We start from the raw sequence: 21,957 nt of genomic DNA, 5'->3' as shown, positions 1-21,957 counted from the left end.
TACTAAAAAATTTGAATCCTTATAAATAAGTGGAATTAGCAAACAAGATTGAGAGTGTAACTTACACCGGTGTAAGAATATTTTGACCCTATATATATATATATATATATATATATATATTTGAGAAAAATATTTCTGCAGCTACTGCTGATAAGTTATCTGCATTTACTTTCAAAACGACATCGTTTTAGAATTGAAAGATTAAAAAATTATAATTATAAAGATTATAATAACCCTGAAATAAATTAAAATTATAAAAACACCATGATTTCTGTCCCAAAATAACTTCGTATTGAGCTTACTGTAGATAACTTATCTGCAATAACGGCAGAACAAGCGAACCCGTATATACACACAAATCTTTTATTTTCAAACTCTTACTCTAGGGAATACAAACACTTATATGTGTGTATTTTCTAGAGTACATACTTAAATATGTAAGAGTTTTAACTATATATTTTTGGAAATATATAGTTAAATCAAATATTAAAGTTATATTTTTTTTTTTTCAGAAATTATTTGTTGATGTGAAAAATAAAATAAAAAGTTAAAAATGCTAAAATGACGTAAGTTAGTTAAAAGAGACTCCTTTTCTACTTTACTTATATTTTAGATAAATTACTCCAGGGAGAGAAAGTCAGAAAGACTTGGAATTCCTTGCAAATTCTAATGATCGATGTTTCCTCAAGGAGGCCGCCTCCTTTGATTTGACTTAAGCATTAATTAATAATTAATTGAACTCTCGTGTTTTGGGGGGAACCTCCCTCCCAGTAACATGCAGCGCCTATAAATTAATGCCATACCCACAATCCATAAACCCACACCCACCAACAGAAAGCAAAGCAATTTTGCTTACCATAATCTATTCTTTGATCTCATCACTTGTTGCATTAATTGATCCTTAATTAATCATGGGTGTTTTCACTTCTGAAAGCGAGCACGTTTCCCCTGTCTCTGCTGTAAGACTATACAAAGCCATTGTCATAGATGCCAGCAATGTCTTCCCAAAAGCTTTGCCAAACTTCATTAAGAGTGCAGAAACCATCGAGGGAGATGGAGGTCCTGGAACCATTAAGAAGCTTACTCTTGCTGAAGGTAAATAATTAATCAATGTTGGTGTGTTTATATAGTGCAATATAATTCATTTCGTGATTGTGTATATAACAATTAATATATATGAAATGAGCAGGTTTAGGCTATGTGAAGCACCACGTAGATGCAATTGACACAGAAAACTATGTGTACAATTATAGTGTAATTGAAGGAAGTGCTTTATCAGACCCATTGGAAAAGATCTCATATGAGTACAAACTGGTGCCAACCCCTGATGGAGGATCCATTGTCAAGTCCACAAGCAAATACTACACCAAAGGTGATGAGAAACTCAGTGAAGAATATTTGAAGGCTGGGAAGGAGAGATCTGCAGGGTTCACCAAGGCTATTGAGGATTACATTCTGGCTAATCCTGATTACAACTAAGACAGCAACTGATTTTGTGTTAATTATGGTCCTTATGTGTGTGTGTGTGTGTGTTTTTCCATCGGGTTGCTTTAATTTCCAATAATTAACGTTTGAATTTGCTTTGACAGAAACGTTTGAGATTATAAAAATTTAAATATGCAATTATTATCAATTGTATTGAACGCATCATTCTCAATGAAAGAAACCAAATAATGATTGAGCTAACAGTTTTTCATTTTGTTACAAAGTCAATTCTACAATTTGATTGTAAAAATGGGAATTATATTGTTCCTCTAATTAATCAGTGATGTCTCTTTTTAATTTATTTTACAGTATCAATGTATGTTTAAATAGAAAAGTTAAAATTTAATTAGGATGTTGTACTGATATATAATGAATTCAAATATGAGTTACTGAATCTTTCAGTCTGAAGAGTGGTACTGAGAAGTGTACAACTTAATTGGATTTAACAGAGATTCGTAGAATACTTTAAATAATAATCGAGTCGTATAAGGATCTTGTCTAATCTTAAGGAGTTTTGGGTCGTAACAAGAGAATTACGCTTTTGAAAAGGTGTTTTAAAATAAAACTCCCAATAAAATCAGAGAATAATTAAACAGAAAAGCCCGTGAGTCAAAGTCAATAGACGGTGCATGCAGGTTGATGCGAAAGACAACTTTCATGGTTCACATTCGATGCCCTTTCAGTGAAGAGTGGCTAGCAACTATATCTATAAATGCTTTCGCTTCTCTATTTCATGATTCTGGCTAAACTACTTCCATGATGGACTAGACACCCAAGAAACGAAGATAATAACGCGGTGACATAGGAGTTCCTCCATGATAAATACACATTATGCTGCTCTCACTTTATGCCAACTTGCCAAGTCTATCAAATTTTGTAACCTCCATCATAAAAACTTTTTTCGTTTTGCTTTTTTCTTATCGTGTTCATTACTATTTTTTTCATTGTTTTCTTTCTAGGTTTTATAATTCTTATGTTACACGAGAATAAAATTTTTTTGCCATAGAAATAAAAAGTCATGTGGACCTATATGTAAAAAAAAAAAAAAAGAACGTGTGAAACCCATGTCAACACCGGAAATCGAATGATGTGTAGGGAATTTGTCTTTCTTATATTACATGACAATTATAAAATCCTTTCTTTAATTGGTTAACCAAAATTTCTATCTGTTGTTTAAATTTTTTCCCCATTTCTAAAGTTATAGACTTGATGGCGCCAACTCTTTAATGATTGACCAACTAAAAAAACGTCATCTAGAAAAAAAGAAAAAGGAGAGAGTCAAGGATTTTAATTATGATTATTAAGCGAGTCACGCACGCTTATAATGCTGTTAAACAGGACTATGTTAGTGACATCCGAGTCATACAATTTTGATCTATTCGGTATTGTTTTTATAATTAATTTGAACCTTTAAATAGCAACTCTCATTTTTTCAAGACACAAATGTAGAGCAATGACATCGCTGAAAAAAAAAAAAAGATATATTCATTTTGCTCTTCAAGTAAAAAAAAAAAAAAAAAAATACAATTGAAAGGGTAAATTAGTAAGATTGACTCACGCTCTAAACTTGACTTTTCTTTACAATGCTTCTATATATGCTGTTCATTTAGGTAAACTAGTAAAGAATGACTAGGGGCTACGCGGACTTACGGACGGAGAGTACATAAAAATATAAAATGGTAATTATTCCTTCCAATCTGTGAAAGATACCACCACTTGATGAAAGAAGGTTTAAGGAAAGGACTATTAAGTTTTGAGTTGAGTACGTGTTCAGATTTATACTCAATTTGTGTAAATTAAGCAAAAGACTTTCAAGAAGGATGATACAATTTTTACATGGACTTGTCCAAAAATAATATTGAGAGAGCAGTTAAGCGAATCTTCAGTTGTCATTCTCCGGGTTAAAGCTGTATTCATCAATGTGCCATGTGATGTTAGCCTTTTCTACCGAGATTCTAAAATATGAATTTATTAAAGGAAAACCAATAACAATAAAGCATTTTCACATCCATGTTCAGCTATAACAATCCTATTGCATATAGCATAGTCTAGTGGAAAGCCATTAGGTCTCTTATGCTTGTGGTGGCGGTGGCTAAACACTAAACACGGGTGGAGGTAGGGGAGGTTGATGGAGCTTGGCCACCCCAATGCAGATGAAACCAACCAAAAAATGGAAATGTGTGTGTATTTTGGCTTCTCTGTCTCTCTGCTTGCAGCTGGCAGGGCAGGGCAGGGCAGAGCACAAAAGGTTATGAGTTAGTGCCATTTTCCTTACAACGCTTAATGTCATGGCATTTCGAAGATAACAACAAAAAAGATGGTTATTTTTCATAAATAAGTTGCATGCCATTCTCTGATCCTTTCCTTACGTATTTGTTTTTTCAGTTGGCTACTACTGATTTGCTGCTTATCTTATTTGATATGTTGCTATTGCTATTGTCATAATATGATGGTTAAATGCGTGCAGTAACTTTGGTCATATCATATGTAATACATTATGTTATGTAGGTGATGAACTTCTCTCGGACTCTTGTCTCCTTCCCATACAAGGAAATTGAGAATGGAAATGTCGTCGGAAGTTGATGGAAAGGTTAGTTGAATCTGTTGCATCATTCTGGAATTTTTTGTTTATATATTAATTTTTTAAATATTATTATTTCATTTTCTATATCATTTAATTTAGTCACATGTTTTTGAAGTAGTTTGGTTGCTCAAGTCATTGCATGTAAAAACAACTTCAATCAGCTATATACAAGCTTAATGTGGGAAGACAAACCATCGAAAAACTGGGGTGGACTAGAGGAGAGAAGACACCTCGTTAATGTGACACAGGAAATCAAATAAATGTAGCCACTTGAATAGTATTAGATTAGAGACCATGCCCTTTGTTTAGTTTCTTTTCATTTCGCATGCAGGTTAGTTACTTCATAGGATCTTCAATCATATTCCAACAAAATAGTTCACAGTAAGGCAGAAACAAAGTTTGAGTTTTATGCTGATGTGTATATGAAACGTGCATGTTCAAAACGTGATGACTTTATTAGCTAGTCTCAGATATCAAGCTATACAACCTCCCATTAAGAAAGTAGTTCTCACCATACCCAGGTAGGTATGAGGTAGGTAAGGAACTATTCTGATTATGACTTGTATGAATCCAAGTCTATAATGTTGGCAAATGACCTTATTCTCTGCCAATAGCAGCTCGTGTGTGGGGTCATGAGTTTGAATAATGGCCTTACTTCTTAAAACAAAAAACACAGCCAGCAGCCACTAACATTGAAAGTCTTCAAATAAGAAAATTCCAAATTGACCATTGTTAACTATAAAAGAAAAGTCCATTTTGAGTCTCACTTCCAAACTTATCCATTTCCATCAAAGGGTTCATTTCCACGAAACTTGCTTCATATAGGGACTGCTGGACTGGACCTATAAAACACCAAAGTCTCTCCCCCTTGGGATCTATCACTCACAAGCCACAACTTTGATTCCCTGTGATTTCTGCAATCTACAAAATTCACTATGGGAGTCACAACCTTTACTCAGGAGTATTCATCCTCTGTTGCACCATCACGCATGTTCAAGGCCTTGATCATAGACTCAAGAAATTTGCTTCCGAAGCTCTTGCCACAGTTTGTAAAAGATGTCAATGTAATCCAAGGAGATGGAGAAGCTGGAAGCATTGAACAAATTAACTTCAATGAAGGTTAGCAATAAAATTAACATGGACAAGCTGAACTGAACAGGTTCATTTCTGTATATTTCTTGAATAACTTGTTATCTTCTTCTTTTATGCAGCTAGCCCCTTCAAATATCTGAAACACAGGATTGATGTGCTTGATAAGGACAACTTGGTTTGCAAATACACTATGATTGAAGGGGATCCATTAGGCGACAAGCTTGAGTCTATAGAATATGAGGTAAAGTTTGAGGCCACTAATGATGGAGGTTGCTTCTGTAAGATGACAAACAATTACAAGACCATTGGCGAGTTTGATGTTAAAGAGGAAGAGATTAAGGAAGGAAGGGAAAGCACCATTGGAATTTACAGAGTTGTGGAGTCTTACCTGCTGGAGAACCCCCAAGTCTATGCTTAATTATTTATTTATTGTGTCATGTATCATAGACGATATACAAACTTATTCAATTTTTTAATAGCAGTGTGCAATTAAACATAGGGACATTTAGAATGGTTGCAAAGAGTTGAATTCCTCAATAAGTCCTTATTTATAGCATGTACGGCCATAAAGGGCCAGTGGTTTGGCAAAAATATTTGTACTTTGGTAGTAACAAAGAGTAGAAGATTTGAATCCCAATCTTATGAGGCAGTAGCATCATACTCTGATCATATTAACATCTTGGACATACAGATAGCATCATACTCTGATCATATTAACATCTTGGACATACAGATAAGGTACCAAGATTTTTAACTTTTATAAGTTCAGACTAACCCCATAAATCACCCTTTTTTACATAAAAGAAGGGGATTATAGGTCATTATTGACATAAGTTTGGGGTGGGGTTCAGAACAACCAAAATATAAATTTGTCATTATTTGAGATTTTCTTCACCTTTGTGTCATTTTGGATTTTTTATACCTTGCAGCCATGATTAGACAGAAGTATTGCAATTCAAGGCATGCATAGGCATAGCCAGCTTGCATATTTAATTTGTGTAAATTAAGCAAAAGATTTTCAGAAGGATGATGCAATTTTTGTATGGACTTGTCCAAAAATAATATTCAGAGAGAGTAGTTAAGGCGAATCTGCACTTGACATTCTCCGGGGGAAAAGCTTTATTCATCAATGGGCCAGTATTTTACCTGCAAAGTCTTATTATTGTAACTCACCCAGTGTCCTATGATGTTAGTCTTTTGCACCCAAATTCTAAAATATGAATGGATTAACGAAAACCAATGAGCTTCAAAAAACTGTATTAGGGAATCTAAATATCAGAGGCAGCAACCAGTAATCACCATGAAAAGCATCACATGGAAGAGCATTATATAGTTGCCTGCTTCACAAAGATTACTAAATCACAGAGAAAGGATCGTATATAGAGGAAAATTGGTGAACATGTTGTATGACATTCATGAGTTGTATAATACCCCAAACTTAAGCATTTAATTGATTAATTTTAATTAAATAATTAAGCATGTTTTAGTGAGTAAAATTAAGTATAGGGCTTAATTAAATGAATTTGAGTCACTTTGGAGTTAAAAAGTGTACTCAGTGGAAATTAAGGGGTATAAATGGGTACTGGCGAAAATGTCCAAAATATAAAAATATAAATATAAATATTCTTAGAATAATATTCCAGACTTTTGGGTAAAGTTTGGTAATTAATGGAGTTGAATAGATAGATGAACTAATACCCACATGTTACCACTTAACTTATGTTAAGTGATAAAACAAGAAAGAAACCCAAACCCCCCAAGAAACCGTCGACAGAAAGAAAAGAAGGGGAAAGGAGAAGAAGGAGAAAGGAGGGAGAAGGAAGGGAGGAAGAGAGAGAGCTATTCTCAACCGATTGGAGCGATTCAAAAGCCTAAATCACTTAGAATCTCGCCCTCATCATTAATCCTAGCTTAGTTCTTAGTGGGGAGCTTTGTGTGGTGAGATATTGCCCTTCAAAAATTCGGCCCTTTGGAGAAATTGAGGTGTTTGAGAGCTTCAACCTTCATTGAAGCTTGAGGTGCCATCAATCCTTGGTTGTGTGACCATTGGTGGTAAGATTCTAACCCTTGAACCTTGTTTTCTTGGAAAATTTCATGGTTAGGGTTTAATGAATAGTGTTTTAGGGTTTTTATGAAATGTTGAGTAGATTGGCTATGTTCAAGGAAGAATGAGGCTTAGAGTATGTTGTGAAAAATGCTAGGAATGACATTTAATCAGTAGAAATGAGTTTATAGTGTTATTTTAGTATGTTTTGATGTTTTGAGAAATCTAGGCTTGGAACTATGGATTTCCTTGCATTGTTAGCATTGTTTGATTGTATTCCTTGTGTTGATAGGATTGAGGCAAGAGGACCAAGTGGAGTGACCAACCCTTGGGGTTGTGTGCAATTGAGGAAAGCTCAAGAGCAAGGTAAACCTTTGGACCTTGTGGTTGATCTCATTGAGTGTTCCACCATACTCCGTTGAGGAGAAATGGTTTATGAGATGTGATATGTAATTATGATTGTAATTGTATGCTCATGCATTGATTCATGCATTGATACATGTTATGATTGATTGATGATTATTGGTTGATGTTTGATTGTTTAAGAGTAATTGAGGAATGATTATAGAAGTAGCAATAATGAATGAGGTAATGGTTGAGGATTGTGATTGAGGTTATGAGTGATAGTATTATGATGAGGATGATTGGTAGGAACTTCCCTTGGAAACAGCCCTATGTGGATCTCCATGTGGTTAGAGCCTAAGAGGAACAGCCCTATGTGGATTCCTCTTGGAGGTTCCTAGATTGAGGAAAGGACTTCCCTTGGAAACAGCCCTAGGTGGATCTCCATGTGGTAAGAGCCTAAGAGAAACAGCCCTTTGAGGATCTCTCTTGGAATAGATTGAGGAAAGGACTTCCCTTGGAAACAGCCCTATGTGGATCTCCATGTGATAAGAGCCTAAGAGAAACAGCCCATAGTGGATCTCTCTTGGAAGTCCATGTGATGCTTGTGGATAAGAATGTGTTAAGCTATTATGATTATGTGTACATCAAAGTGAACCTTAGGGTGGAGTGATCTCCAAGGACCTCTGGTTTACTGTGATATATTCGTATATCTCACCCCGTGTTATGGGGACCCCCTTTCAGGTAAGGAAGCTGCAGGAGACTCTGATGGCAAGTGGCCTTATTTGCAGTAGATCATGCATGAAGAAAATGATGTTTTGAGATCATACATGTTATTTTGTAGATTTACATGTATAGGATTGATCATTGATAGCATTGACGTATGTATATCTCGTTATATTTGATGGACTTAGCCTATGATCGTGCCATTGGATATCTCTTTTGTTGATGAGAGCCAAGGGATGGTCATAGCCTTTTGTAGCTAAGTTCCCCGTTATGTAATTAAACTTGTGTAATGTTATTTACTTCAAGGTTATGAATGCATGATGAATATTGGAAATGTTGAGCTGAATTGTCTATTAGGAGCTAAGCTGTTAGATTGGGAAACGTTGAGAAAACAAAGGTTATGCTGCCCAATTTCCGTTAAATCAATGATGAGAGGATGAGAGTTAAGCAATGATATAGGGATATCGCAAGCTTGTTAAATAGGTTGTAAAATGTGTAGGATTGATTCCCCAAGAAAGATACATGAAAAATATGAGTTTAGGAAATTGCCCAGAAGAGGGGGCTTAAGCCTGCAAATGGAGGCTTAAGCCTGCTCAGGGGGCTTAAGCGCCCATGAGGGGGCTTAAGCGCCCTGATGCACCTGTGAAGACCAAAAGCTTTCTGCCGCCTGGGGCTTTAGCGCCCAAAATGGGGGCTTAAGCGCCCAGGTAGCGCGCTTAAGCGCCCTGGAGCGAGCTTAAGCGCCCTTGGTGGCTAAAAAATGTAAATTCCCTCTGTCTGTTGGCGCTTAAGCGCCCTGGAGCGCGCTTAAGCGCCCTGCCCGCGTAGTTTTTCAGCATACACCTGAGTTAGTAAAATTGTCATAACTTGAGCTACAGAGCTCCAAATGAGGAGCGGTTTGAAACCACGCGTAGCTAACGAAGAGATCTACAATATAGTAGAAGTTGAGAAATAAATAAGGAGTAAATTAATGGTTTAAAAATGGAATAAGAACATGATGTTAAGCTTGGTTTATCCGATTCCGCGAGGTAATATGGTTATGATCACGCAATTGGGCATTATCAATTCGGCATGTTTTAAAATGAAAAATTTAACCGGATTTTAATTGAACCCATGTGATTGTAACTGCGCTTAATATCATAATGCGATGTTAACAAACCGGTTCTAGAACGGGGTGTTACAAGTTGGTCCAGTCCTTTATAAGGATTTAGTACTTCACTATTTTATTTCACTTTTTGGGATCCTTCCAACAACTCGCATGACATGCATGAATTGATCCCGTCCATTATAAGAAAAACAACAACACAATCTGATTGTGTGCGCCTCCCCTTACGAGAGATGTCATGTTCAAGTAAGGTGAGCGCCTTCCAACTATAATAAGCATACATTACTTGATACACAAATCATAGTTGTAGTTTTTGGAAAATAAATTTTTTTGTCATGTTTAATGTATCATCACAGTGATCTTCCTTTGTGACTAAAGCATTATTGTCAATGTTTTGTCACCCTTCACCCACCCTACCTTTCAAGCTTTTTGACATTGTTTGTTTTGACACAGCATTACAAACAGTCATAAAGAACATCTGAACTCTTTCCAGAACCAGCAACCCCTCTTCCTTTTCTAATCTTAAGCTTACAAAATGACTTACATGGACCAATCAAACTATACCATTTCCTTCTCTCTCTCTCCCCCGCCTTTTGGAGGGAAAAAAAGAGAGAAGATTCCTTGCATTTCCCACATCTCTTGCCTTCTACATATTCCTTACCCGTGTAAGGCTTGTACAGATAGATTCCATTCACATATTTTTTTATCCATAATTCTCTTCCATAAAACAAAAACATTTTCTTGGTTTCTCTAGTTTTACAGCTCCATGGTTTGGGATTCACAGGTACGTCCCTGAAAATCCATTCATGTGTATTAATATATGCAATTATGATATTATTCATCACTTTTTTTTTTTTGGTGAATAATTGTGATTCTGATCAATTTAAAACATATGGCAAGCATTCTGTGTAAGAGTGGCTAATCCATCAAATGCAGACACCTCGAGTCACACAGATACAGGTCCGAGTGGACTGTAATGGGTGCGTGCAGAAGATCAAGAAAGCACTCAATGGCATTAATGGTATGCACTGACATAATTTTCTTTCCAAATGACACAGCAACATCACCTAACCATTTGATGAACTTTTTCACCTTTTGCAGGTATTCATAATCTTCATGTTGACTTCCGTAGACAAAGGCTAACAATTATTGGGTGGGCAGATCCAGAAAAAATTGTCAAAGCAATTAAGAAGACAAAGAAGAATGCCACCATTTGCTCTAATATTGAACTAACTTCTCCATCTAAACCAACACAACCAGAATCACAAGGAAATGCACCAGCCCCTGATGCAGCACAACCATCACCGGCAGAACCACCGCATCAACAGCCACCACCCGAGACAACGCCATCAACCACACCTAATGAGCACAATGCAAGCCAACAGTGGCAGAGAAACCCAGGAACCAATATGATATACCATAATCTGCCTAACTACGTTAACAGATTCAGTTCTGGCCACCACTATGTTGAGCACTTGGACAGCAACCATAATAGCCCGGTATTTCTGCATGAGCCATCCCAATCAATGTACGTAGCACATAGCTATAATACATACATGCCATCACCTTATGTCACTGAATATGAATGTGTCAGATCACCATCAAGGCACACACATTACAACCGTATGGAACACTACAGTGGAGACTACCAAAATGGCAACGTAGACTTCACATCCATGTTCAGCGATGACAATCCCAATGCATGTAGCATAGTCTAGTAGGAAGTCTACAGCTACTTGTGAATAGTAAAGAGGTCTCTTATGCTTTCAAATGTCTTGATAAGTGAGTCGTAGCAGATAGTTCGTAAAATAATATAATTTGGAGGCAGAATATAAAAATACCTTTCGTTAGCATATGATGCGAGGATGGAGAACGATACTAATATTCCTATCTTCTGGGTGCTAGAAAAATTTATTCTGGATTCGTTTCGTGAAAGCGTAAAAGCACAATACCTAATTATAGAAACATGCTCGGGTGAACATAAACAGAAGAAAAATTTATGGCCAATTTCCTGATATCATTTTCCAATATTATAATCTCTGTTGAATCTGTACTTATGCATGCTATCACTGTATTAAATTACTTCAAATAAAAGGAACGTCTTTTCGAAATAGTGCTAACACATTAAAAATAACGATCGTTACTATAGGCCATATTCCAGGCAAAAGATACGAAATTTTTTCTTAAAAAAGCATCTAATTGTTTCTTGGGACTCTAAGGAAATGCTACGAACCAGAGAATATTCAATGCAATTATCCAAGATAGCAATGGACAAAACTAGAGAGACTAAAGATGAATTTGACAATGTTTTCATATATGCCCCAACTCTGTTCACTCACATTATATATAATATGTGCAGCTAACCACCTCGTCCAGACCTAGAGTCTTCTTCTAACTCAAACAGAAATAACAGAAAAATAACCGGGTAAAATACACACTATTTTCCTATAAAACTCGGCAAATTAAAGAAACAGGATAATTTATCGTAAGCATTTCGTGCATGCCACAAATTGAATGTAGACTATATAATTTTATATCCGTAAATATAGCCAAAACGATATCTGACAATTAATTTGCTACATGTAGGTCACTTTTGGTATGCAAAGCTGCTATCAAGAAAACAAAGCTGTTGTTGATCTGGTGGAGACATTCTTAAGAATTGCAGTGTTTGAGCAGGTCTTCAAGCATGTAGCAAATATGCTTGGGTTATATTTATGTAGTTTTACGTATCAGTAAAAAAAACAAATTACATAATTTAGGGACTGAGTCATTTTTAAAAAATCCGGAGAAATTTACTACCTATATAGCAATAAAATTGTGAACAAAAAGCCTGTCAAAATCCAGCATCTATTCCTCTAAATCTTTTTCAGCCGCAAAAGGGAAAACTGGGAACTCAATCTGCAAAGGCGAACACAAACCGTTAATTATAAAACACCAATCACTGAGCATATATGCTCCTATATAATAGTTAGAATTATCATCATCACAAGAAATTGTCATAAATTTCTAGGTAAAACAAACATAAGCCGAGAAACAAAAACCAAACTTAAGGACATTTTAATACTACTTATAAGATTAGTTCTCCAAAGAAACAATTTTAGATAGTGGCCATTAATTGCAAAATAACCTTTTATTATGATAGGCTAAGAAGAAGAAAAGCAATAAAAAATTGGCTTAAGTGCATTTCTGGTCCCTCTAATGTGGCTGTGCGATTTTGGTCTCCTAATAATTTTATGTAGCAATTAAATCCTCCAATTTTTCTAATTGAAAAAATTAGATCCCCCTGTCAGATTCTTGTCCAGTTACTAACAAAAGCTCATGACATGACCAATAGTTTACAAAGATAACATGACATTTCACTGAGTTGGCATGTTAACTAGTGATTTTAATCTATTTAGATCCTCCAATATAAATAAATATATTGAATATAATGAAATGGCATTTAAATAGAGTAAAGCCACCATTAAGATGCTTTACCTAGCAAAGTGACAGGCATGTAAATTGTTGGCCACACCACTAACCCGTGTCAATAATTGGACAGCAAACTGACGAAACGATTTGATTTTCAATTAGAAAAATTAGGGGATTTGATTGCAGCAAAAAATTGTTGGGGGCCATAATCGCACATTGGCCGTAATATAGGGAACAACAGTGCAATCAAGCCTATAAAGTTTACATAAATCAAGTAGCTTTTGCATGGCAACATCAGCTATGCCCCAGTCTTGAATCTGACTTAGATCACCCTTGAATTTTAAGAAATAATGACCTGTAAAGGGGATTTTTGGCAATAGGTGGCAAAAGACATCAATATTTCAACAATAATTTAAGCAATCTCGAAAGAAGATACCAAACTCCCAAGTTCCAAGCATATTCAGAATTTCCACATGGAAAATCCTAGAATGGGTGTTTCAGGGTCTCCAAACTTAAAACCATCTTTACTCAACCATATTTACTTTACCAATTTTGGTAAGAACAAATGAAAAAGCCAAAACTTTTATGCATGTAATTACCTCTAATTAAAAGTCAGACTAGCTTCCATCATCGCTACTTATTTCAGATGCGTAATCTTCTTCCTCATGATAATATTCATCCTCATCTCCACTTTCTTCCATTTGGAGATCATGCAACGAATGACTTATTGTCTGAGAAGCCTTGTCAATCTGAAAGCAAATTTTATTAAGCCCCCTGAAAACCAATAACATTCAACAGATGGCCAAATTAATTTTAAAAAAATGTGAGTAAACCTGTGATGTCACCAGTTGCAGACGACCTGATAATTGCAATAAAGGCTGAAGAGTATACCCTCTATAATTGGTAATCTGAAAAGTGGCAGACAATAATTCAATTTCTCAATTTGTAGATTTATCAAAGTAAAGCTATATCACTTGAATAGAACCAGAAATCACCACAAAATCAGAACGACCAGAAAGAAACAAATTTGACAAGAAAACAAAAAAATTCAGAATAACCTTAAATTTTATTTTTGAAAAAAAATTACCAATAAATACCCAATCAATACAAATATATCCCATTATTCCTGATCCATATCCTACTTTTTTCTTATGCCATGCTCTATCACAACTAGTAAAAAGCAGATAATCAGAGAATGTGTTTGCCTTTCAAATCATGTTTTTATTCCCCACCCCAAAAGAACTGGTAGAGGAATATTATTTCACAAAATTATTGGTTTTTAATCAGGAAATTTGCAATTGGATGTGTAAATGCAACTGCAATGCACTTTAAGCAATTAGCCAGGCTTTGGAGTTTGGTCATGTTGACTTTGTGAACGGCCCGAACAATAATATTAAGTTACTAATTGGATGGCCAAATATCCTGGGTTGGCCGGAAACTGATAAAAATGCAAATATGCACACAAACATGTTAGAAAAAAAAAAAAGAAAAAAGAAATACAAAATAAAAGACATATGCCATTGCAGATATTTTGCTTCATATAATATTAATAAGCCAACTAGGTATCATGGAACACTGATAAACCAAGTTACATTAACTGATCCCTTGGCCATTTCACTATGTTTTAGTCTTTCTATCCATAAAAAATACCATCGGAGTTAAACATACAATGAAACTCAAAACTTAACATGAGTTATAGTCATTAATGAAGCATCCATCATACAAGAAAGAATAATAGCAGAAGCTGCAAATTAAATTAGAGAAGTATAATTAGATTTGAATTTCATATTGTAAATAAAGCAGATGAATTTAAGTTGAGAATGCAGACACCGAGCATGTAAATGAGAAAGCAAACATTAATTTATAATACCTTGTATAAGGAATCAAGCATACTTGTCACAGATTCTTGAGCAATGACATTGTGACCATGATTCACTAAAATGCTATATATCCATGGAAGAACATACTTTCCACTGGATGACCTGTTTAATAAAGATTTATAAATGTCAAAAAGTATTGAGCGCATAAGTATTGCTATTTGTGGAAAAGAAAACACGTACTGAAAGATATCACAAATGATCTGGTAATCAAGTCTATGTTCTATCAGGCAAACTGAAGATGGTGCAATAAAAGTTACTAACAGTATGAAGCCCCAATCATGATTCTGCTTCTTTTTAACATATCTCTTGGACTACAACTAAATTATTTTCCAATAGTTTCACAACTAATTTAACATACCAGGCATCCACACCATCTTATTCAAGACAGCTACTATGTGGAAGACGAGCTAATGAAAGCACCTTAAAGCAAAGAGAAAATATGTCAGCCATATCATTGGCTTTATAAGCTAAATAGCATCTTTCTTTCTTAACACGATTACAAGCTACACTTATTCCCATTCTTCTTAAATAGTTGAGCTGATGGAGTACTTGTCACCAAACGATAACAGTAAGACATTAAGTTTGAGAATTAATATATATTTCCCCATGCACTCAAATATTTGATTCATTTTGCGTATAATTCTATCTTGCCTGACTAAACACAATAAATCCAAAAAAAAAAAAAGAGAGAACATTAAAATCTGATCAACAGAATTACACTTCCCACAACTATCAGCAAATCAATATGCATTTGAACTTACCCTTCAGAACATCAAATGAACCAAATAAAGTTAAACTTCAAAGAGAAAGAGTCCAGTCTCTTTCTGCACCCACCCCACGCTTCTCCTTAAATAAGTAGGAAATAATATGCCAAACAACTGAAGGAAGCCTCCTTTTAGAAGCAGTATCAAATTGCCCTTGAATATGTCATTATCATCAGCACGCTATTCTACTAGTAATATCAGCTTCCCAATCTACTAGGGGAAGGAACCAGACATAGCCAATGTTACCCATAACTCAATATTACTCCTAGTTTGGTTCATTTTAATATGGGGAATTGTTTTCTCATTTAACATGAGATAAAACAATTTTCCTACACACACATATTGAGTGGTGGAATCCATTTATACTTTTTCTCTCTCCTCTATTCTCTCTCCTGTATATGTGAGTGTAGGAACATGGTTTTATCTCATGTTAAATGAGATAAACAATTCCCTTTTAATATTGCAATACAACAATAAAATTATAAACAAACAATGAAATTGATAGCATTCCCTCATATGCAAGTCAACTTACAGAAGAAAGTCAAAGAAAATAAATCAAACCTTGATTGCCATACAGCAAGCAACACTTCCAGTAGCTTGAATGCTTCGCTTGGAGCCATAGACAAAACAGCTGCTCTTATCTGATAAATGGATCTTAAATTCAGGCGCATAAACAATTACATGTGATTTTAAAAAAATAAGGATAACAAATATATTATAATGACAATAAAAAAAGAAGAAGATAAGAGAACAGATGGAACCCAAAGTAATACCAAAAGACAATCAGATTGACTCATAACTAACCTTTTTCACTGAAATAGCAGCTTCCAGATCAATACCCTTCAACAATGTAGAACAAAGTTCAAAGTTTGATGCAGAGTCACTTTCAATGTCAAGCATCCCTAGTGACCTCAGCCGGTCCTCCATGCAAATTACATCAGTCTCACTTTGGACCATATCATCTGCAGAGTTTGTAAAATCAACAGATTAAGCAAAGGAGAAAAGAAGTGCCAATCCATCTTCTGCTATCTACTTAGTAGCAGGAATGTGCAGAAGACAAAGGAAAATTATGACGAAATAATATCTCCTTTTAGGGTGGAAACATCAATCAGCCAATTCCTTTGGCAATGGCAAGAATTGCTACCCCATTAACTGGTGGGGGAAAAAAAAGAATTACATTTCACAAGCAATTTCAATCACTTGATTTTGTTATTGAAAGGTCAAATCTGTGCTCTGTGCTGTTAACCTTAAAGTAATAACATCTCAAGAAAACGAAGGAAAGGAGAGAAAGAGAAAACGGAAAGAGAGGGAAAGAGTCTGAAGAGTTTTGTATTATTGAATTGTTTGAAATCAGATACAGCTGTGCTCCATTTGTAGAGCCAAATAATGGTGAGTCAGCAAGTGAGTCAGTTGTAACAATACAACCAAAAAGTAAATAAACACTAACTAATGGGAAAATACAATCCGTTGTGGTCATAACCACAGTATTCCAGTAAAACATCTATAGTGCTATCTAAACAGGTAAAACAAGCATGTATATATCTAAAAACATCTTTTAGTTAAGGTTTTTCATGGCTCAGTTTTCATATAAATACTTTACATCAAATGACTTATGAAGTTGAGCACAAGTGCACAACTGATATTTACAAATTAGATTGCTTTTAAACAAGGATGTGTTTGCATCATATTGGCATTCGTTAGATTGTCCTGAAGAAAGCTTTTGAAGATTATTAATAATCAAATGTGATGATGATTAATAAACGAAAATATATGATATACACCGCTTTTAAAGCAAACAAGAATGTAAGATACTCGAATATGTGACATACACAAATACAAATACCAAGAAGTTAATGAAGCACATGAGGTCTTACTACACATTCTTTGCATTGTTTCAATTTATAGACCCAGTCACCTATGCTTCATCTATGTAGGGTTCATGCAGGGTGGACTTTTTATTAGACTAACGAGATTTCCAGATTATATCAATCTACCCAGGTATATGCTATTCAGCCACAAATTCAATTTTCAAGAAAAGAATGAAAGTGTTCAATCTGCTGCTTTGCCAGAAAATATGATAATAAGAAAAAAATAATAATAATTCAGTCACTACTCACAACAATAATTGATGCAGTATACAGTTATATTGATCATCAAGAAAAAATGATATAGTACCTTCTATCTCAAGAGAATCAGCTTTACTAGTTGTACGCAAATCATCTATAACATGCTTGTCCGAAGAGTCTTGAAATGCTTTCTCTTTCTCATGAGAATCAAAAACCTTAGGAATTGGAAGCAAGGCATCCTCAGCATTAGCACGGTCTAGTGCAGTAACTGTCAAAATATATGATCAGCAGTTAATAACCTACAATAGGATCAGGAATCAGACCAACTTTTTTAATTTTTACGGGATAAATTCAAAACTAGTTAATAGGATCAAATAACAACATTATGAGCATCAAAGCAAGTACAAAAAAAATTGTAAGACATGAAAAACCATTTTCAGGTTTCCACCTAATAGCTTAAACTTTTGAAATAGTTGATCCTTAACAAAAATAATCAAAATAAGAGAATGCTCATGAGAAAGAGCTAATCAAAGGTACAGAAAGTCTTACCTCTCTGTACACCTGTCCCCTTCTTAGATTTGACAAAAGATTGACTCATTGGAAGAAGAACACCATCATGGGAGACATTCAACTTTACATCTGTACCGGAATGCACTAGAATTTTTTTAAATGATGGTTTTACAAGCAATCCAGAAACAAGAAAAACCTGCCCAGAGGCTGGCTTCTGGATGCCTTGTAATTTTGCAGCATATATTGCAGGCAGTGCTCCCTTGTAATTTCTAGAGGACATGTCTTCTAACGATAATGATATTTTTGTGGGCTTTGCATTACGCAGTTCTTCAATGCTATTTCCAAACCATAAATAACAAAGACCAACTTCTGAGATGGCCAAAACACATATCCCAGCCTCATCATGTTCCCCGGTATCAATGCACCTGCTATCAAGAAAGACGGCAGGGTGCTCCATTGCAAGAACACAGCTAGCTGACTGCTTTTTAGCTCCATCTATCCTCCAAATAGCAACATATCTTTCACCAACAGCAGACGAGAGGATATATTTGCCATCTTCAGTGAAGACCATGCACCGAACAGATCCCTGTTAATTAAACTAAAAACTATTGTTATACAAACAACAGAATCATCACAAAGCCGATGAAAAAAAAAAGGGCGTGCCTGTCTTGGGGACAAATGAAAAGGGCAATGACATGGTATAACCATGTATACAGAGCAAAATATATGAGACTCACAGGATGACCAGAGAACTTTTGAATCTTTTTGTGAGTGGAACAGTTAAAAATCTTCAATTGCGCTGCTGCAGTAGCTAACGTCTTCCCATCTGATGGAAGTAAAGAAGCCATTACCAAAATCAGGAATCAAAATAATGACAATACCTACATATTGCAGATTCATCTTAATCATGATTCACTGAAGCCCTCTTCTGACTGACAGCGGTTCAGGAAATATAGTTAATAGTTCAGCACTCATTCAACAAATATGGAGCTAAAAGGCAAACTGTTTGCCATTCTAATAATAACAAAAGTGGAACTAGCTTGGGAGTGGATGGCTTCCATAATTAAATTTGGATCATTGAATCTTACAATGAGAAAGTTGAGCTTTCTATTTGAAATTTTATTGTCAATTACAATGTGCAAGAAGCTCAAAAAATTCCTGGGGAACCTCAATCAAATTATACAACATGTCATGTACAATTGTCAGATTCAGATTAATTCAGCCGGTGTCCCAACAGAAATGCATTGACTTCATTTCTGAGCATAAAAAAAGAAAAAAAAAAGATATCTGCAAAAGTTGTGAAGGATACATACCCGGAGAAACAGACATACAGGACACTGCCTTTGTAGAAGCTTTAAATTTCTCCAACAGGTTTCCGGTGATGAAATCTATCGTGCATATCATCCCATCTGCACCTGCAGTATAAATGCTTGATCCATTCGCCGAAGACGAAATGCCTCTCACACCTCTGCAGTTGAGTCGAATGAGCAAGAAAGAGAGTACAAGATAAGATAACGTAAATAAATGCTGATTTTTATATAACAACAGGGAATTAAAACCCATCACATCGACTGAAGCTACAGACACCATTTCCAATTATCATTCCATTGTATTCAATCATTATTTCCAATTAATATGGAGTTAAAGATTATAAAACCAAAAGAGCAGCAAGGTCATAATCATCCATCAAAATACAGTAATGTATTAACTTCGAAATCATGTTACCCGGGATGACAGTCACTAATTCTCCAACTCAATTGACCAGCAGACACGTCGAGTGCTAAAACATCACCACTACCCGTTCCAAGCACTAACAATGAGGACACATGCTTCCTTTTCCTCTGCAATAATTCACAGTATCAGGTGTAAATATTATTCTAAAAGTAAAAAATGATAATAATAAATATTCGAAGAAATAAACTAAGGAACCAACCTTTCTTTCGAAAGACAACCACTTGATGCATGTATAATCTACTGAAAGATGGCCCTTAATGGACCTATCATATATAGTTGTTGTTGTTGTATCAGTTGAAGTAATATCTGCAAACTCAGTCTGAACCTGACCTTTCAGTGTATCCCATATCTATACACAGAAATTGAAGAGGTAATATATATCTGAATAGGAAGCAACATATATATAACTAAAACCATTGTTGAAAGCCTTAAAAGAACGGATTCGTAATATACCTTGACGCGACCGTCTCCAGTGGTGATAGCGAACAAATCGAGAGAAGGATTGAAAGCTGTCAAAATGCCTCTGATGTCTGTTGAAGCCATAACCAAAACGGTTGAAGCTTCAACAACTCACACAAGTCACGAGGGAGAGGGAAGAAGGGAGGGTTCGCAATACAAGTACACAAACGAAAGGAAAGGGAAACAGGCTCGGTGTCGGGTCGGGTTGGCTTATTTTATGTCTCACGGATCACTCACCCGCCATGGGCTTTACAAACTTCGGCCCAACCATAACCCCCAAATTGTAAGATTGGTTACGAAACTACAAGATGAAAAGGTATTCAATTTTATGCTAAATTATTTGTTAATTGTTTTGTTAAATTCGAAATGTTTTCAAGCTTATATGCAAATCCATATGCTTCAAAATTACAGAAAATCAAAAAAATAAAAATACATAAATACAAAATTGTAAACCTAAGATTTAAAACTAATATTTTACTTGCTATAAAAATCAAGTAATATTTATTAAGTGCTTGCTTGAATTAGCTTAACACTACTGATAAGCGTTAATTCAACCCAAAACTTTAAGGTGTTAGGTGATGATCTTTTTAATACTTTATATTATTCTCTAACACACACTCTCATACAAGAGCCATTTGAGCTTGAAGTGTGGATATGGCACAAGCCCATTATTGGTCTGCCTTATGCTACACAAGCCCATTTTTTTTAGTCTGTCTTGTGCTTTTCTTAATTTTACCTGAAAGTGGAGGTGGTGAAAATCGAACTTGAGACCTCGTGATCCCTGAAGCTCTGATACCATGATCAGCGCCAATTCAACCCAAAACCTTAGGTGGTGTTTGGTTCGGGACATTTGCAAATTTTCCCAATTAACTGAGTGTAGGATTTTCAGTTCTTCCCATTTGGTAGAAAAGATCAAAGAATTTACCTATCAAATGCTTTTCCCCAGACATTGACAATTGTATGTAAAAAAGCAACATATTCACGGTGCAAGAATGCAACTTCCAACGTGGTATTTGGGAGAAAATTGGGCAAATGGCAAAAAGCAACATATGTACAGTGTAACTTGCAACTTCCAGTGTGCTTTTTCCCAGTAATATTTTACTCAACCAAGCAACTTTCTTTAAAAAATTTCTACCAAACTTATTTTCCTACCTTTTTGCTAGTAATTACATTCCACTGGTAAAAAAAAAATTCTCATCTACCAAACACTCCATTAAGGTGTTAGGTGATGGTTTTTTTAATACTTTATATTATTTTCTAACAACTACTTCGAAGTCAAAAAAATATATATATATATATAACGTAAAAAGTAAAGTTAAAATTGTTAGGTTAAAACACAATTTGTGAATTATTTATCAATGGGTTAAGAGTTGTTTCGGCTTAATTAGTGATCTCGAGTTCGAATCATAAAAATACTATTAAAATTTGATAAAAAAAAAAAATTCATTGTGCTTACCAAAAAAAAAAAAATTCATCGTACATGTGATCTTCTCTAAATCGAATTATATATTAAAAAAAAAACAATTTGCAAATCATTCTTGTTGTCACAAACCCAAGCATCGTCTGGTCCATTCTTGTGGAAGTTCCGAAATCTGCGAATTGTCAATTCCATTGTCCTTTTTAATGTCAAATTCTTAACCATCCAATTAACATTCGATTCCTAATCATGTGAGTTCTATAATCCATTGGGATGAGTGTGTGGGGTTACGAGAAGATGAAGAAGAAGCGATATTTTTAAGGACGTCTGTGTATAAA

At 35.1% G+C, this 21,957-nt stretch overlaps 4 protein-coding genes across 6 annotated transcripts; 3 read left to right on the top strand and 1 right to left on the bottom strand.

Annotated features, from left to right (window-relative positions):
* The first annotated feature begins 911 nt into the window (after positions 1-911).
* LOC133294561 (nodulin-13-like) lies at positions 912-1,537 on the top strand. The gene is made up of 2 exons (XM_061493251.1): positions 912-1,095; positions 1,190-1,537. The coding sequence occupies exons 1-2, from the start codon at positions 912-914 to the stop codon at positions 1,477-1,479; spliced, it is 474 nt and encodes a 157-aa protein (XP_061349235.1). The 3' UTR covers positions 1,480-1,537.
* Positions 1,538-4,864: 3,327 nt separating this feature from the next.
* LOC133294543 (pathogenesis-related protein STH-2-like) lies at positions 4,865-5,792 on the top strand. The gene is made up of 2 exons (XM_061493231.1): positions 4,865-5,188; positions 5,281-5,792. The coding sequence occupies exons 1-2, from the start codon at positions 5,005-5,007 to the stop codon at positions 5,577-5,579; spliced, it is 483 nt and encodes a 160-aa protein (XP_061349215.1). The 5' UTR covers positions 4,865-5,004; the 3' UTR covers positions 5,580-5,792.
* Positions 5,793-6,936: 1,144 nt separating this feature from the next.
* LOC133294549 (uncharacterized) lies at positions 6,937-11,200 on the top strand. 3 transcript variants are annotated; one of them, XR_009749221.1, is made up of 4 exons: positions 6,937-7,213; positions 7,498-7,571; positions 10,315-10,399; positions 10,480-10,524. XR_009749221.1 is itself a non-coding variant. In XM_061493238.1 (2 exons), exons 1-2 carry the CDS (start codon positions 10,309-10,311, stop codon positions 11,094-11,096), a joined length of 708 nt encoding a protein of 235 aa, XP_061349222.1. In that variant the 5' UTR covers positions 9,469-10,308; the 3' UTR covers positions 11,097-11,200. The 3 variants fall into 3 exon arrangements, 1 of the variants encoding a protein (XP_061349222.1); XR_009749220.1 differs by lacking the exons at positions 10,315-10,399; positions 10,480-10,524 and adding an exon at positions 8,292-8,941; XM_061493238.1 differs by lacking the exons at positions 6,937-7,213; positions 7,498-7,571 and having other exon boundaries at positions 9,469-10,399; positions 10,480-11,200.
* A 695-nt stretch (positions 11,201-11,895) lies between these two features.
* On the bottom strand, positions 11,896-20,336 carry LOC133294506 (uncharacterized). Its single transcript, XM_061493189.1, has 13 exons — positions 20,197-20,336; positions 19,943-20,092; positions 19,735-19,850; positions 19,323-19,477; positions 18,747-18,835; positions 18,049-18,595; positions 17,609-17,767; positions 16,238-16,395; positions 15,995-16,074; positions 14,660-14,771; positions 13,623-13,697; positions 13,389-13,538; positions 11,896-12,276 (listed from the first exon to the last, which is right to left on the bottom strand). The coding sequence occupies exons 1-12, from the start codon at positions 20,284-20,286 to the stop codon at positions 13,407-13,409; spliced, it is 1,863 nt and encodes a 620-aa protein (XP_061349173.1). The 5' UTR covers positions 20,287-20,336; the 3' UTR covers positions 11,896-12,276; positions 13,389-13,406.
* Positions 20,337-21,957: the final 1,621 nt, after the last annotated feature.

The sequence above is a fragment of the Gastrolobium bilobum genome, unplaced genomic scaffold (genome assembly GCF_033153095.1).
Source record: "Gastrolobium bilobum isolate Gb01-03AN ecotype WA unplaced genomic scaffold, APGP_CSIRO_Gbil_v1 utg5188, whole genome shotgun sequence".
Lineage (NCBI taxonomy): Eukaryota > Viridiplantae > Streptophyta > Magnoliopsida > Fabales > Fabaceae > Gastrolobium > Gastrolobium bilobum.
Note: the sequence above shows the minus strand (reverse complement) of the source record. Positions and strands in the feature narration are given on the sequence as shown.